Raw genomic sequence first — 16,835 nt, 5'->3', positions numbered from 1 at the left:
TCACCTGATGGCCTTCATGATACGGCAGCAGGACCGTCCACGTCAGGCCGCTTCAGGTGCAGTTCTGCTGCGCTCAGTCCAAATACAAATAAAATGCACACGTGTGTGTTCCAACATAACAAACAGAGCAGCATCATGCCATTCTTCCCAGCTGTAGGAGCATAATTCTGTTTGGCAATAACACGTTTATCAGCTGGAGAGAGGACAGCAGTGTGTGGGAGTCGCATTGTTCTTCTGCTTCTGTTTGTGCAGATATTATGAACAGAGGAGCCGCACAGAATTAATGGAAACGTCTCTCGATGACTGTCGCTAACCAGCAAAACAGAACCTTAATATTGTCAAAGATGTGCGGTTCCACGGTGGAACAATGTTCGACACAGTTGATACCGGTCTTATCTGTTTGCCTTCATTTCGGTATTCCTCACACACGTGTTGTTATGCAAGCTGTGTACACAGATAAAAGCTCTACAGCCATTGTTCTCCGTCTGAATAGGCCGAGTTTACAATGGTTTTTGGATGATCACAGACAAAAGGAAACCCATAAAATATAATATTATGCTCACAGAGGCGATACATGACAGAGCAGGGAGTGTTTAATCAGTGATGTGGTAACCTGCTGGCAAGGAGGTGACTTATCTCTGGAATCATTTGGGGACTTTCAGACCTTTCTTGGTCAGTGAGTGAGTTTGGGGGAAAAATTCAATATGAACAACAAAAGCTGAGCATTTAAATGTCTGTCAAATGTATGCAACAACAGGCGCTGTTGCAGATCTATAAGCTCCAGGGGAGGAAAAGTGTAAGTGTGTCTGCAAAGTGCTGGTTTTCTTTCTTTAATGGTACAAGCAGGTGTGAGAGCTCTGCTGCCTGCCTGCCTGCAGCAGCTGATTATAAACGGTCGCATTATCCAATTTAATACATTTGCATTTTATTCTTGGGTTGAAGAGGTGGGTGGGAAAAAAAAAAAGAGAACACACACACGTTTCCCTATCATCGCTCCCTAGTTTCAGCGAGCTCACCATTACGCCAACTCGCATGCTGGAGAGGACTCACGCTGCCCACCTGAGTCAAAATGCCATTTCAACAAGTGCCCACTTAAATCTACCTACATACAGGTTCTGTGCTGCAGCTTATCCAGGTCTCCTCCACAACAGTCTTATAATAATACCGAACCGGCACACGTGTGGCTCGATACCAGATCACTGGAAGAGGAAAACGCACATATCAAGAAGTCTGCTGGTCGAGGCTCTCGGCTTTCATTTGACAGGAAGCAACAAGAACCTGGCATCCATCTGTCCTAAAAGCCCACAATGTGATGCTCTTTCTATAGTTTTAGACTTTAGTCTGCTGTAAAACATCCCTTTACTGAACTTTAACTAATTTTTCCCCAACAACTGAAGGTAAATGCAGCATCCAGGCAGATAAACGAGCTAACAGCTAACACAAGGTAGGAGCCAAAGCAGATCTATGTGTCCCAGTATGTTCTGTATATTATACAGGAAATGTACAACCTTCCTTTATTGCCTTTTGATCACAGTGTGCCTGGAAAAGCAAACACAGGTGTGATGCACTGATGCAGTAAATGATTCCAAAGTCCATCCAAAAAACAGAAACACATTCCTGTTTTTAAATCTTAATCCAACATCCTGCAAACAAACAACATGCATCCATGGCCAGCGAGCACATTCTAAAACAAATCCACCATAAACGGGCACGCGGGGGGCTTTGTGCTGCACAGTTCAGCATCATCAGTTTGCTTTCACGGGTTTCACAGATGCACACGCCAGCGAGGACCAGAGACGACTTCAGAACTGGATTCTATGCAAAGTAGGTCCGAACGATCAGTAGAAACATCGCAGTGTGGCTCTGTCCAACATCCTAATCACAGGAGCTGCAATATTGGATGAGTAAAATGTGTAGAAGTAAGACAGCACGTTTGCTTGGTAGAGACAAAACGATTCTATGATCTTATTTATATTTGATTCAGAGGAAACGAAATGCAAAAGTTACAGTTTCATGATTTGTCTCATTCAAGCCTGATGCAAAGAAAAGCATCACGTCATAATAATACATTTTCACTACACAGGAGCAGCAGATCGATACCGTTAGTTTACTCCCACGTGTGATCTCTGATCTGCCGCTGTGCCTCGAACACGGAGGCCACGGGTCTCTGCCTGGAATGGATTTTATGTAATCAGCGCTTCGTGTTCGTAGCCAAGGACGTCCATCTGCTGCGCTGTCTTCATGTTGTGTTCTTTTATGACGGCAATCAAGAATAATTTCAATGTCAAACCTGATAAATAGCAAACTTATTAAACGTGGGCTGTTGCATGACAGCAAAGGTCAAATCTCACAAAGGTCACATTCTTATCTTTGTCAAATCAACCGAGCACACGACTGAACGTCTCTGTTTGGAACTACAGTCCTACGATGAGGCACTTTAAGGATCCATTAGTCTTTTTTACTGACACTTAGAGGGATCAGTATGAATGGAAGTCTGGATAAAGGCTGTGTAACCCCCAGTGATGCTGTTTTTTTCCATTAAATCACAATACTGCATGTTTAAAGTCTCAAGCTGACTGTGATGAGCGCTGGGCAGGAGGCATCTGAGAACGCTGGACTAGCGAGAGGAAGACGATATTACTAGCTGTCAAAACTCCTCTAACAAAGCGGACTGTACAGACAAGCTGTTAAAAGCACGTGCGTGACAGCTGGAAGTCCTGATGCACACCTTACAGAGGCCTCTGTGCTCCATTAGCCAGCCCTGATGCCCCTCCATAGCCAAAGCTCTAGTGGCCCCAAGTATTGAGCAATCAGAGCAACGGGGGTCTCAATACCTCATTAAACATGAAGAAAATACAATCCTGCCCTGGAGACATGAGGCTGGCTGACTGTCCACACACACACACACACACACACACTCACACACATACACACACACACACACACACTCTCAATCTGGCTCGGGCGGCGAGCAACACACAAAGCATGACTCGGGGCCATCTGCAGTGCTGCTGTGTAGGAGAAAGGCTGCTGATTAGTTCATCTCCAGCGCCCCGCCTGCGTTTAGGAAAGGAGGAAAACACCTGCCAGTTAATTACGAGGCGCCTCATCTGGCCACGGAGCAGTTTTTTTACTAAATTGGGCAGCAGACGAAATGATGGATGGACAGGCGGGGACGGGCGTGGCCGAGCAGAACCTCCAGCTGGATTTATATTCAGGTGACAGAGCAAAAGCAAAAATGGAAACCAATGAGCTTTTCTTAAAATGTTCAGTATTGCAGACCTGTTGGACTAGCCTAATCAGAAAACTTCTTAACATAATCTAAAAAGATCGCTGAGTCATGGTTATCTTTCAGCTATCTGTCCATTACACTCTGCAGGAAAGGCAACGGTAAGATATCACACTGCAGGTTTAAACTGTTTCCGTATCAGGCTGTCAGCTCTGGAGCACACTGCAAACCCAACTACAGACATAAAACCTTTCCAGACTAAAGGTGAAGGCTAAAGGCAAACCGTTTCTAACCCCTACTTATGCATCACAGTTGTTGTATTTTATCTTCTGTCGTGTACTGTGGTATTTTTATGTGAATCAAAGCTGTGCATTTTAATTGCACCGTGTACATAAAGGCCTAACGAGGGACACGCGTTCAATAAGAACCAGAAACTCCCCGTGCAGCTAACTGAGTAAAAGTCACTTGGCAGCTGCACGGAAACATCTGCTGAATGATCGATGTGTACAGTCGTGGTCTCTGGCCCGGGCATGAGCCACTCCTTATCTGCTGTAGCTCTAATTAAGATGGAGTTTAACTGGCAATTAGCCGGCTAACAACTTTACAGAGAGGGACCCAGCTGCAGCTCTGCCTCCAGCTGATGGTACACGTATAGACACCTATCTGTCTGGGGAGCAGCAGAGCAGGTGTGAAATACTGGAGCACCTGCACACAATCGCTTCTTCTTGTGCTCGTAACAAAGACACTGAAGCACAGCCATACGTACGCAACGTCTGCACAGGATGAGGCAATCATGGCACAACAGCTACAAGAGTTTCTGTAGATAATCCTGCTGCATCTTCCTGTCAATAATAATAATAATGCTGCTAAAGCCACATCCAGACTATCAGAATACTATCACACCAGTCAATGAATTCCCTTTTCTTTAAACCCTTGTATGTGCGCTGAGGAGGGCAGCGACGACCCAGTAGCTGTTTCAGGAACAGCCTGCGTCTGACAGCAGCTGACATTCTGTCATTGTTCGTGGCTTTTCTACAGTGACTCAGACCAGATCAACACATGTTCCACGAGGAAGTCATGGAAGCCAGGTCTGTGACATTCTGACATGGTGTCATCCAGACCAAGGCTATATATGTATAAAAACTAAAAACAACCTTAAAACCATAAAGTCCTGTTAGGTGCTGCTGACCTGTGGTGTCGTTCACTCTGTGTGGGTCTGTGGAGGAGTGAAGCAGGTCTAAAGCGCTGCTGCTTGTTTGGTTGTTCCCCTCCACTGTGACAATAAGGTGAGAAATTCAGTCGAATCTGCAGCATCATAATAAACATCCATCATCTCTACACCTTAGTCCTCACCAGGGTCATGGGGGGCGGAGCCTATCCCAGCTGACTCAGGGTGAAGGCAGGTTCACCTGGACAGGTAACCAGTCTATCACAGGGCTACACTTAGAGACAGACAACCAAGCACACTCACATTCACACCTACGGACAATTTACAATCACCAATTAACCTCAGCATGTTTCTGGACTGTGGGAGGAAGCCGGAGAACCCGGAGAGAACCCACGCTGCACGGGGAGAACATGGAGACTCCACGCAGGAAGATCCCGGGTGTCCTCACCGGGACGCCAACCGGCGACCTTCTAGCTGTGAGGCGCTAACGATGCTAACCACTGAACCACCTGCAGCCCATAATAAACATAAATATAACAACACAAGAGCTGACATTAGGAGTGATGACTCATTTCAACCTTTTCTCAGGGTTCTGTGGTTGGGAGATGTTTCAGGTTCAGGTTAGTCCATTTTTTTCTCTTTTTCTTTATCGCCACACTCATTTTGTCCATTAACTTTTGCCATATTTCTTGTAACTGCACACATAAGCACTCACACAAGGTGTTAAAAGTTATCTAATCTTGTAATTCTCAATAATTATTGATAAAAAACAGGAAGTTATTGTGATATGTAATTTCAGACTTGGTTCTATGACAGATAAACTAGCTTTGGTCATTATGTGGGTTTACATGCAGCAGGTCGACAGGACTTCATACGTTTTCTGTTGCACAACTTCTTTAGAGGCGGTAAAGTTGGTCTCGTCTGCTCCAACCTGCTCTGAGCGCTGATTTGATGCTGATTCAAGTGTCTGATGAGGATCAAAGCCAGGAAGGGGAAGATTCCCGGGACCCCCTGCTGTTACCTTAATTAAAGCTCAGCACTGATCCACTTCGGCCGGTCGCTGCCGTAATGTGCCCTTCAGCCGCTGAAGCTCAGCCATGCAGAAAAAACAGGGTCACGAAAAACAGGAACTTTTTTTTTTTTTGCTTTGGAAATATTGTGGAGAACTGGAAGTCATCCTCAATCTAAAATTAGTGAGTGGACGCTGCATTCCTCCCACAGTCTGTGGTCCTACTTTCTTAGTGCATTAATGCCCCTCTAGTCGCTCTGACGGGTGGAGCTAAATGTACTGCTCAGTTTGAATCCTGTTTGACATTCATCTCAGCATGTCAGATATTTACACACATTTCTTTATTTTCTTTCTTCTCAAAGATTCAGACGTAGCAGCTTTGGCTGGTGGATGAAATGCTGGAAGGCCGAACTTCTGCTGAGGCTGATTCTCATCAACTCTCCAAATAAACAAGAAAAAAAAAAAAACCTATTTACACTGATTTATAGACCTCTGCGGTGACCGTCGAACGAGATTCGTTTTGTGAAAACACGGCGCTCTGCTTTGAATACCAGTCATGTCAAAAGTATTCAAATAACAGCATCCAAATGAGCTTCCAAACCACCTTCATCCAGCTGCCTCCAGGCTCCAAGGTTTTAATATTTTAATATTTAAAACAACAACAAAAAAATTTAAATTTAGTCTGAGAAATTGAGCGGTTATGAAAAAAGTTCTGCACTAAATCAGAGTATTCCTAAGTATTGAGTAAAGCCGTGAGAGTGGGTTTGCTCTCCAGCTAACCTGAGATAAACAAAACACTCCCAATGTAATAGATCAGCGAGCAAAGCTGGAGAATATCTGCGAGGACGGATCTGACCACGGCGAGGGTTTAGCGTTACTTGAGGACGATCGATGTGAAGCTACACAGCTCGGTCCAGATGGTCCGAGCGGAGGATTAAGATCAGTTCATGTTTAAACAATCTGCCTTTGACTGGCATTTTAGGGTTTTCTGCAAGAGCCCGTCCTATTAAACAGACCATAATCTGCTTTACTTAAAGACCAGCAGGAAGGTGCTGTTTAACAGGTTTACAGCGTTTACATCTGAGGCAACACATACTCGCTCTTTAGAGATGCAGAAGTTTTGAGCACAGTTTGAGCAGTGAGGGACGTCTGCAGACTTCTGTCCAGCGCTCCTTCTTTCTCCTTTTTACAATCAGCTCTGTTAGCGGCGGAGGCACGACTCATTTCGTGTGGGACTTTGTGTGATTTCACATCCACCTGGCCCTACCTGCCACAGATGGCCAGCTGAATATCTTGGCTCCTCTGCTTCAACATGCCTCCTTCATCCTGCCTCCGTTGACTCACGGGCTCAGACAGCCGTCCAATTTTCAACCGGATCGGTTCAGACGCCTCAGACGGACAGCAGAGAAGTAAACGGCTCTCATGCAAATAACACGAGCCCATTTTCTTAAAATGCACTTTACAACTGTTGGCAGTCTGAGACCTGTGACAGCAACAATTAGGCGTCATTTCTTTGTGAAGGCTCAAAGTGAGGAGCCTGACAGGACCGGACATGTGGCTCTTTTTCTGCTTGTACAAATTTGTCATACTTTACATGACTGCCCTTTTCTCTTGGAGTTCATGTCAGTCTGGTATGAAAATGGTTTTTCACAGAATGCCTCTTTAGCCCCTAGCCTTGTGTTCCTACCTGAACTAACCTGTGGAGAGGCAGTTCAGACTGGAGGCCACTCTGTGAACACCTGTACTGCTAAAAACTGTTTTTCTTTATATGTTTGAAGCTTTAATATCATCCATCCTCATGTCACCACTCTAAACACGGATATCTTTGGCTACTGTTTGACGCCTGTCACTAAACACAAACGAATATTAATCCAGCATGTGTATCTTCAGCATGATCACTCAGAATAATGGAGCACAGAAGCAAATAGTCGGCTGGGAACGGGCCACTTGGTCGTAGGTTTAGACCCAACATACAGAAATGTTCTGATCATCAGTCAGCCTGGTTAGAAGTCATCACTAATGACATCATTCCTACAGGATAGATGATGAAGTGTTCAACAAAGACATTTTATTAAAGTCTAATGTTGGAGTTTGTCTTGTTTAAATTATTTTCATTTTTACTGCATATGTACGTTGGATTCCACACATTGGTTTCACTGCATTGATTACTAATGATTGGTATCGGCGGTGACAAATCGGTCGACTCAAGTGAAAATAAAAACAAGAAGTTGAAGTCAAAGGTTGACAGCAGACGTTCTTCAGACTCTCAGTGTGCAGAGAAGAGACACAGAGAACAGAGAACGGCTCTGAGCAACAAAAGGAGGAGGAAGAGAAAAAAAGAGCAAAACAGCCTGAAACTGTGTCATGTCAGCGCTGCAGAGCTGGCTGCAAAGCAAAGCCAAGGAGCTGCTTTTGTCTGCAGGGAGCATGTCTGTTCTGGGACAAGGGCACTCTGGCTCTTCCAGTGTGAGTCTCTGAGGGGCTCTGCTGCAGCCTAGAGACACAGCAGGCTAATTGACGAGTGTTGGGCTTTGTTTTGTCTTGGCAGACTCGCAGCAGAGCTGACTTCATGTTGCCAACGGACAGATGGCGTGCCACGCTGGTGAATGGCCAGCACAAGTACCAGACCGACTCTCAATGCAAGAGTTAGTGTCTCTGTGATCTGGGCCTCCCCACCCCGCCGCATTAGTCACTGGGTCCAAACTGATAATCCGTACAGAGGTTCGCTGTATCTTCAGCAGACAGACGACGGTTCCTGCTCATCGCATTCAGACCAACAAAGCCTCCAAAAACACTCTGGAGGTGCCGTTCTCACTGGTCCTTTGTCATAGCAACAACAAAACATTCACATTAAAGGAACCAAATCTGAATCCTCACTTCAGCAGAGCAGCACATGACCTGGGAGGTGGACTCACATGTGTGGACTGAGTTCGTAGAAGTTCCTGTTGCGGTACTCCTCCACCTTGTCTGGCGTGAAGATGGGCAGGGACCTGTACGGGTTCATGGAGATCACCACGCTGCCAATGTACGTCTGCAGGGGAAAGGGCAAAGAGTTAGTGTCGACCCACATGGCAGGTTTTGTTCAGTTTTGTACAGTCTGACACGAGGCCGGCTTTCACCACCTCCTCCTCCCCCTCTGTCCATTTGGACGTTAATTGAGTCGAGGTGACAGGAATTCTGTTGCTGTCAGTTTTCCCCAGCTGGGTATTCCTCGTGCACCGTCGAGACATGCAGCGCCTGAAGTGAAACTCAAGACACGTAAAAACAAGGAAAAGTCTGGAATCTGTGGGCTGGGCAGTAAACAGCGTTCAGCAGAGGTCACGGCGCTGAGGGAAGGTTTTATTAAGCGTGTGTGCACAAGCATCCTGCTGCCATACCGAGACAGACAGACCCGACTGTTAAACACCGGTGTGAACAGAAACACGTGAAGCTTCATATAAAATGAAAATCTTTCCATTTAGCTGAAGCACTTTCCACTAAAAACAAGCCATATTTCAGCTTCAGTCGGTTATATAATCTGTAATTAAAATGCAAGATGTGAAAGATGTAAACAGTGGGTGTTTAAAAAAATTTAAAAACTGTCAAAAAACACGAAGACCAGAGTTCTCGCTTCACGTTTCACAGAAAAGAACACCTTTATGTAACATTCAAACAGGTCCGGTTCAGCAAATAACACTTGTTAGACATATCTGAAAGCGAATGCAAGCAGCCATCATCTTCATCATCCTCCTCCTACGCGCTAAACACAGCCCAGATAGCACTTTCAAGCATCAACCTGGAACATTTTCTTTTGCTCTCCGTGGTAATGGCTGTTGCATAAGCCACTCTGACAAGAGTGGAGCACGGCCTTCCCTGTGGCAGCACCACAACCTCCCACAGCCTCTCGCTCAATAGCACACCAGAGGCAGAAAGAGGCCTTTTCAAGTGCAGAGGATGGTAACAAAGAGAGAAAGCGTGTGCAATGTAAACAATGCATCACGTGTGGATGAGGGGGCTCAAAGCTGACCAAAAGCAGGAAGAGAACATTTTGTTTTCTCTGTTGAACTTCTGCAGCTCATTAAGAAAGTCGCAACTTGCAAAGAGTCGCATGATTATTTCATGGATCCGTCATAAACACCTCCAAATGAGAGTTTTAAGCCTTTTTACACCAATTTCAAAACAAATTTATAGTCTATAAACAAGAAGAGGAAAAAAGTGAGTTCTTTCCTCATTAAAATGCTTCCACCAGATGCGCTGCATTGTTTTATTTTATTTTTTTCTCATGATTTGAAACAGGGAACAAAGTGAGACTTGGAGCTCTTGTAGTCTGACAGGAGCAGAAATCCCAGTGTTTATGTATTTCTATTCCTTTTCCATTCCTGCTGCTCGCCCGCTGCTAGCATCGCGTACTTCTCTTTTCACATGGAGATTTTTCAGCAATCTTTTGATCTGCAAAAAAAAAGCCAGAGATGGAGGGCATTTTAGCCCGAAATTACAGCTGAAAGGAGTCGTCCATCTGCAGCGTCTGACAACGCACGCAGCCGCCGTACGCATCTCTCTGCTGTATACCGTCTTTCTTCTGCATTTCTACACCTACTGTTGTGCTTGTTATAAAACCCCATCTGTTCACACACCAGAATCACAGCTACGTGGATCAGATGTGCAGCGCCTACAGAACCAAAAAAGTCCATGATATGTATATTAAAAAGAAGTAATACATACATGAATCTGAGTGTTTCTTGAGTTCTGATGAATTAAAAATGGCTGCAGACATGTAAATATTCTAATCTGTCGGCCTGGAAAACGATGACGGTTGTTATAAAATGTCAGAACGTTGGTGAAGTGATTTCAGCGAGTGAAAGCCAATTAAAAACACTTCATCCTGCTACAGGTTTTGTGTGAAGGAAAATGGACTCAGGCTTCCAACAGAAAGCCTCCAAACCTGAGGAAGGAAAACAAGACATTACACGTTACAGCCAGTCGTGCTGCTTCGTGAGCTGGTGGCTGAAGCAGGAGTTGGTGACAAACGCCGACTCGTTCTGCTCAGACACGAGAAGCAGGGCGACGGCTAACAGGGCGATTCGCAGTCTCTTTGATTTTCCGCCGTTATTGGATCCATGATGTGCCGTCCCTCTGGAAGACAAAGCCATGCTTCTTCTGCTGCGAGCTGTCATATGATAGTTTGGTGCGGGGGGATGGAGCCATTTGTAAGGAATGATGCCACATGAGGGGAAAATGCATTCACATGCGAGGGTTGTACACCACAGATTTATTGGATAAGTACAGGCTTCAGAGCTGCTCCTGGTCATCACTCTGGAGGTGCAGCTCACTCCTCCGAAAAGCCTCCATTATGGACTTAAAGCCATGTGATTTACCTTTCCATGAGGTTGTTTTTTTTTTTTTACTTTCATGTGCTGGGCTACATTTAAAAAAAGGACAAAAAAGAAAAAAGGGCAAGATTGTGCACAAGTGAAATGTAAACACCTTCTGATCATGTTTAACTAGATCCTCAGCATTTAGGTCACAGGCAGCACAAAGCCCCGAGCTCAGGCTCCACGACAGGAAAAAAAAAAAATGAGGGCATGTGAAATGTGAAAACATCATTCCCGTTCCTCAGCAGGATGTGGGCTGCTTCTCAACAAAATACCCGGCCTGTCACTAAGGCAATCATCGCGGTACGAGGTGACATCATCCCTGAGCCCTGAGAGCCAACAGCAGGAAGGGCAGAGCTGTAATCATCTGGGCTAGCATCGACAGCAGCCAACCTGCAGGGCACCAGAACCACCGAGAGCCACAGCACTAAGCCCAGAACCGATGTTTTTGATGCGGGGATGACAGTTCAACAGCCCACTTCGCCCTCCCTGCTCTTGAGCTCTGGATTTCATGCCTCATTGGAAGGCACCATCTACATTCCTCTGTGATCTGATTTATTGATTGGCTGGTTGCTGTGGTCTCTGCTTTTGTAACACTTGTACAGCCGAAACAAGGGAGGGAGAGGAGGAACAATGGGAGTTATGGAAAGTATCTGCGCCGTTCCTTGGAGGAGCGTTCTATGGTGGCAGCGCTGTGCCACTGCTGCTGAGCTGAAATACAGCTTTAATCTGTACGCCGGCTGTAAAATAAACCACTTACGTAGATCTCACTGTGGTCAAAACGCTTCCTCAGGTTCTCCAGAAACGAGTCTTCGGACAGGGGCTCCAGGAGGACCATGTCCCCGACCCCGATCATGTTGTCTAGAAGTGACGTCTTCACCTCCATCTTGGCTGCAGGTGTCCCCCCTGAACAGAAACACAGAGGAAGACATGAGGTCACATAAGTTTAATATATAATGTATGTACATCCCAGAAACGCTGCACAACATAGAACATCTGTGACAAAAGCTGACCATGAACCCCACTGACGTCCCTTTGAGGTGGTAAAAAATGCTGTTTTAACCAGTTCTGGCCGCTGGTTTTAACAGAGACCTCCTGTTTGGTTTGTGTTGTACAAACATATAAAGAACAGAATATGTGGCTTCATGTAAAAGACAATCCCAGTGAGGCAGGAAACCGACAACTGCAGGCAGGCATGGATGCAAAAAACGCAAAAGTATTTTAAAAAAACAAACAGAATCAGCTTTGCGTGTCTTGTGTAGAAGAAAATGTACTTTTATGTTCCCGGATGCACACGATGCACGTTAGCGCCGGTCCAGCGTTTCTCTATGACACCCTGGAGGACGTCGCTTCGTCTTCGTCCTGAACTCTGCTGCAAAGTTTTAAGAGGCATTCTGTGATTTGGAAACAAATAGTCCTAAACTTGGCCAATGCAAATAAACTCATGTCAGGGGTGGACATGTTTGTACAGCGGGGGGGTTCGCCTCCAGAGGCACAGCGCGGCCCTCTGATTGGCTGCTCGGTCCCGCTCCCCTGTGGCGTGCCAGAATGTCCCATAGGAAATTACATAACTCAGGAACTTTGCCCTTGACTTCTGGGTGTCTGCTCAGCTGGAGTCTGCTCCTGTTTCAGGGCTTCTTATGAATCAAAGAAGCGGCTCCCCAAAACCGTCACCCGCCCCGGAGCTTCTTCTGTTTCCACCCCGCTCGCTTGTTGCAGCGATATAATATCTGTGGATCTGTGCTGCAGCGCGCCCTGACAAAGGCAGTGCTGGGGGTGGCAGTTTTCAGTCCAGTGCCGCCGTCCGTCTCCTTTGGGACGGTAATCCCAACGCTATGAGTTGGGAGATAAAAGAGGGGCCTGGGATACATTCAGGGCCTTGATACGGGGCTTTGCTGCACCAAAAACCTGATGTCTGCTGCTGTGTACACAAGACCAGTGGATGCAGCCGTCGACTGTTCGCTGCTCTTGTCGTCGCTTTTTGCATAATCAGATCCGTGTTTTGCAACAATTGAAAATGTGGCAGCGATACGGACTTCCAACGCACTGTGATGTTTAAAGGCATCATTAGATGTAAGTGGTAATTAGAAGCAACCACAAAATTAGCCAACATCTGACACAAACAGCACTGGCCTTCGCAGATCTCATCACTGTGTGATGCATAGTTGGAGAGTGAAGACACAGATGTGGCAGAAGTTCATGTGTGGGGATTGAACAACTGGATCAGAGGGCTGATGTGAGATGGGAGTATCGGCAGTCATAACAGGAAGACACAAAGCTCCAACATTTCAGACTTTGTTCTTGAAGCGTACCCCTCTCTCAGCTGTCAAACCAACTTTTAGCAGCAGCTTAGGAACAGCATGACGTTCTGGCAAGAAGAAAAAAGATGGATTCCCTGTGTAGACTTCCATTTCACTCTTTCCCCGGCTCCTGTTCCCCCGCAGGGCACAGTGTTATTGGCCCATAAAGAAGTTGCCCAGCTCTTAGTAGTAGGCAGGAGTCAATTTCCAAAACCACTCACTCTCACACTCAGCATGAAGACAAAATATTTAAAAGGCTGGCTGAGAAAAGAATGCTGCTGCAAAAAGTGATTTATGTTCATTTGTGAGCGACACACTGTAAACGTCCCCGATGATGTCAACAGCTTGATCTCGACTCCGAGGGACGCGCTAAGTAGGGGGAAGAAATATTTGCTTGCTTGTCGACTCGCTGCCCGCTGAGGTCGGTTACTTTGTTCCCATCACATATAGTGCAGCGGTGCCGGCCTGATGGCGCTGCGTCAAGCATTCCCCGTCACGGCTCACGTCTGCCAGCTGCTGCGATTGTCTGCGATGCACTTTCAAATCAAGTTATTTCCTTTTGGCGAAGTCGCCGAATTCTCCGGAGGGATGAAACCGCAATCACCTGCTCTGTGGTCTCACGCCATACGTTATCTGTCTGCAGAGCTTCAGAACGCCGCTGCTTTGCTGCAGAGGTTTTTATTTTATTGCTGCTGCTGTTCAGCACTAAGCCAGAGTTGTTTAGATCATCCTACTTTTTCCACATTTTTCAGTCGACCCTCTACAGTGCATCCTATAGAGCACATAAAGTCTCCAAACACATTACCTCCTAATTGATAATCGACTATCCAGAGCATCAGAAAATGTCCTGCACCGATCAATATTAGTCAAACCAATTACTACCCACTCGTTAATCTGCTGCAGGCCCGCTGCCCGGCCTCATCAAAAGTAAGTGCACACGCATCAAAGTGTCTGTGGTATTAACTAGCGAGCGTTCTAAGGGCCCGGCCCGCTCCACCTCGCTGGAAAACAGACGCCGAAGCCTCTCGCTGACCTGGGGGAGGACACCATGTGGAAATGTCGCCCAAGAGACGGCGCTATTCCGACCAAAAAAATAAAAAACCATACGGCATCTGTCAGCATCCCGGACACCCTCATCCCCTCTGCTGATAACCCACTACCCCAGATTTGAAACTGGCTTCCAGGCAGCCACTGACACAATCCCATTAATAAGAGTTGCTGCCTGCTGCTAAACGCTGTACTGGATCCAAAGAGGGAGAATGAGAGAAAACCTGACAGCCTTGATTAAACTCAGGGGATTATCCTCACTGCTGAGCGCTGGAGAGAGGAGGACTGTGCTCTATATGGTCCATACTGGTGCACAGGATTCTGAGGTTTGAAGGCCTTCAAAGACAACAAACTTGCTGATCTTTTATTGTAATTTAACAAAAAAGCAAAACTTTATCGGCCTTTATCTGAGAGGCTTTGTAATAGTCGTAGTCAGAGGACCTGGATTAGAGGTGTCCCTCTCAGATGCATTTTCACATGTTGGATGTTTCGGAGGTAAACATCAAATCTCGATCTCGTGACTCAGCGATGCAGCGAGACTCCAGGTCAAACGCTCCTCGTCTGTCACCTTCACTGAGCGCGCTCTCCAAAACCTGACTGGCAAAGCGCCCGCGAGTGGCAGATGGCCGATTTACACATCATTTAAATTTGGCACATTAACCTCGTGTAGCAGAAACATCAAAAACATCAGATTCTGTTAGAAAAACTGCATCTTCACTGCACGTTGCAACTCTTGCAAGAACGACGATGTAACAGGAAAACAGACGCTGATCAATCCCTGGTATCTGCTCTCATTGCTCATCAGCTATCAGTAGAAATGCAGATGAACACCATCCGCTGGTTCTCCTTTCTGCAGCGGCCTCATGCGATGCAACACGCTGGGAGGATCAAACACAACACGGCCTGGATGTCAGCGGAGGGTCACTGCTGAGTTACTATTCTGATCTAAGATATACAGTACAAGTCCCAGAATTTAATTTTAAAACCGGACTTTGATCTATAATTCCCACAGATTAAAGTGCTGTATTTAGAGGGGCTAAGTTGCTCAGCAGAAATATAAAACATGAGAGATTTTTATCATCTGAAGTCTGATAGTGAGAGGAGGCCTGGACCTGCCACAGCAATATTGTGAGACACGCTTCGCCTTCATGCCTCTGACACTGACCTAGATTCCTCCACCAGATCAAGCTATGGGGAAAACACGAAAAAACACATTAAATGTACATATATTATTTAAAGGAGCTCGACTGGGGCCACGTGCTGTTGTGTTTTTCTGTCCTGTGCGAGGACAGAAGCCAGAGGAAAGGTCAACACGGCGGCAGGTGCTCCATGCAAACCACATGAGCAGTGATAACACTGAAAGTGGCGCCATCGGAACAGTGTTTACTCGTTAGGACGCGTGTACTTAATTAAAAATAAAGCAGCTCGGAGTGGTGAGCAATTCTGGAAACGGTCAATATCTTCATTATGACCAACAAAGCCGGCTCGCTGTCCATAACGACATGTGGTGTGTGAGAGACACACACACAGGACTGATTGTCGTCACGCTGCCTTGGGAGCGATTGTCTGAGAACACAGTGGTGTCGACATGCAAACAAAACATAATCAAGTCTATTATGCAGCGTAATACTCTGTGAATTTTCCCGCAGATCGCTGTGGCCTTGTCACGGGGCAGAGAAGTCACAACATCACAGGCTGCTGGCAGCGATGCAGATTAAAAGCCTCCCTAATGGAGCAGCAGCAGGCCGTGGGGCTGTGCCAGAGATCAGGGCAGGGCAGAGGGTTTACAGGAGCACAGAGCAAACAGCTGCCTGGAAAGTGACCTGGAATCCAGGCTCCTCAGCACCAGTCCAGGTGTGGATCTGTGCGACAAACTTGTGTTCACTCCTCAAGCAGGTTCATTAAAAAGCTGCACAGAGCAGAAGCATCGTTTGCCTTCTGGTGCATAATGACAGCTATTTAATGACCATCAGAACCATCAGAACCATCCTCACGGGACAACGGCTAAAAACTAGATATAAGCAAACACGAGGTAAAGATCACACAAACGCTGCCTCGTTAGCTCAGTGTGAGCGTTTTCATGCTGGCTGGTTAAACATCAACCTGCAACCCAAACAAACACTGGCCTTTATTTACAATACAGCTCAAACTGCAGGGAGACAAGTCGACGGCAGAACACCAGCCAAACGCTGCCAGTCAACATGAGCGAGTGTGGCACGACCGCACCGTAACGAATCCACCGAGCACACGAAATCTGGACGAGTCAGCATCTAACTATGAGCAATCGGGTCTTTGCTGATCACACTACGAGGTGCCAAAGTCCTGGTAATGTCATCAGAGACTGGGGTGATTGGCTTTTCTGTCTGTGCTGCTCATTCATTTGAGGTGGAGCAGCTCATTTTCACAATAGTTGGGCGACTGCTGGTCAGTCACAGCAGCTCCACCAGCTTCTAGGTACTGTGTGGTCCGTGCTGTGCTGCTGATGAAAACCTCTCTGAGCCAACGAGTGCACTTATGGTTCGTTAGCACACTTGAAACCTCCACTCGGTCACTAACAGGTTCACACAGTACGTTTAAATAATGTACAGATGCAGGATAAACTAAAGGAAAACCTGAACCCTGGAGCCCTGTGGTGAGGTGAGGGGGTTCTGGTGACATGGTTTGAGTCCACTTGTCCCTTTAGAAGGAAGGGTCTCTGCAAATCAACACAAAGCTGTTCTGAGCGACCACC

General features: G+C 46.4%; 1 protein-coding gene across 5 annotated transcripts in view; it reads right to left on the bottom strand.

Moving 5' to 3' along the window:
- Nucleotides 1-16,835, bottom strand: part of myo1b (myosin IB) — a 60,413-nt gene that overhangs the window by 39,469 nt on the left and 4,109 nt on the right. For all 5 annotated transcript variants that reach the window (XM_008282790.1, XM_008282791.1, XM_008282792.1 and 2 more), the window contains exons 2-3: nt 11,518-11,663; nt 8,322-8,437 (exon numbers count right to left, since the gene is read on the bottom strand). In XM_008282790.1, coding sequence (XP_008281012.1) covers nt 8,322-8,437; nt 11,518-11,643 — 242 coding nt within the window. In that variant the 5' untranslated portion in view covers nt 11,644-11,663. The remainder of the gene's footprint in view (nt 1-8,321; nt 8,438-11,517; nt 11,664-16,835) is intronic.

This window comes from Stegastes partitus, unplaced genomic scaffold, assembly GCF_000690725.1.
Source record: "Stegastes partitus isolate 25-593 unplaced genomic scaffold, Stegastes_partitus-1.0.2 Scaffold286, whole genome shotgun sequence".
Classification (NCBI taxonomy): domain Eukaryota; kingdom Metazoa; phylum Chordata; class Actinopteri; family Pomacentridae; genus Stegastes; species Stegastes partitus.
The sequence above is the reverse complement of the archived record's forward strand: the minus strand, read 5'-3'. Positions and strand labels throughout refer to the sequence as shown.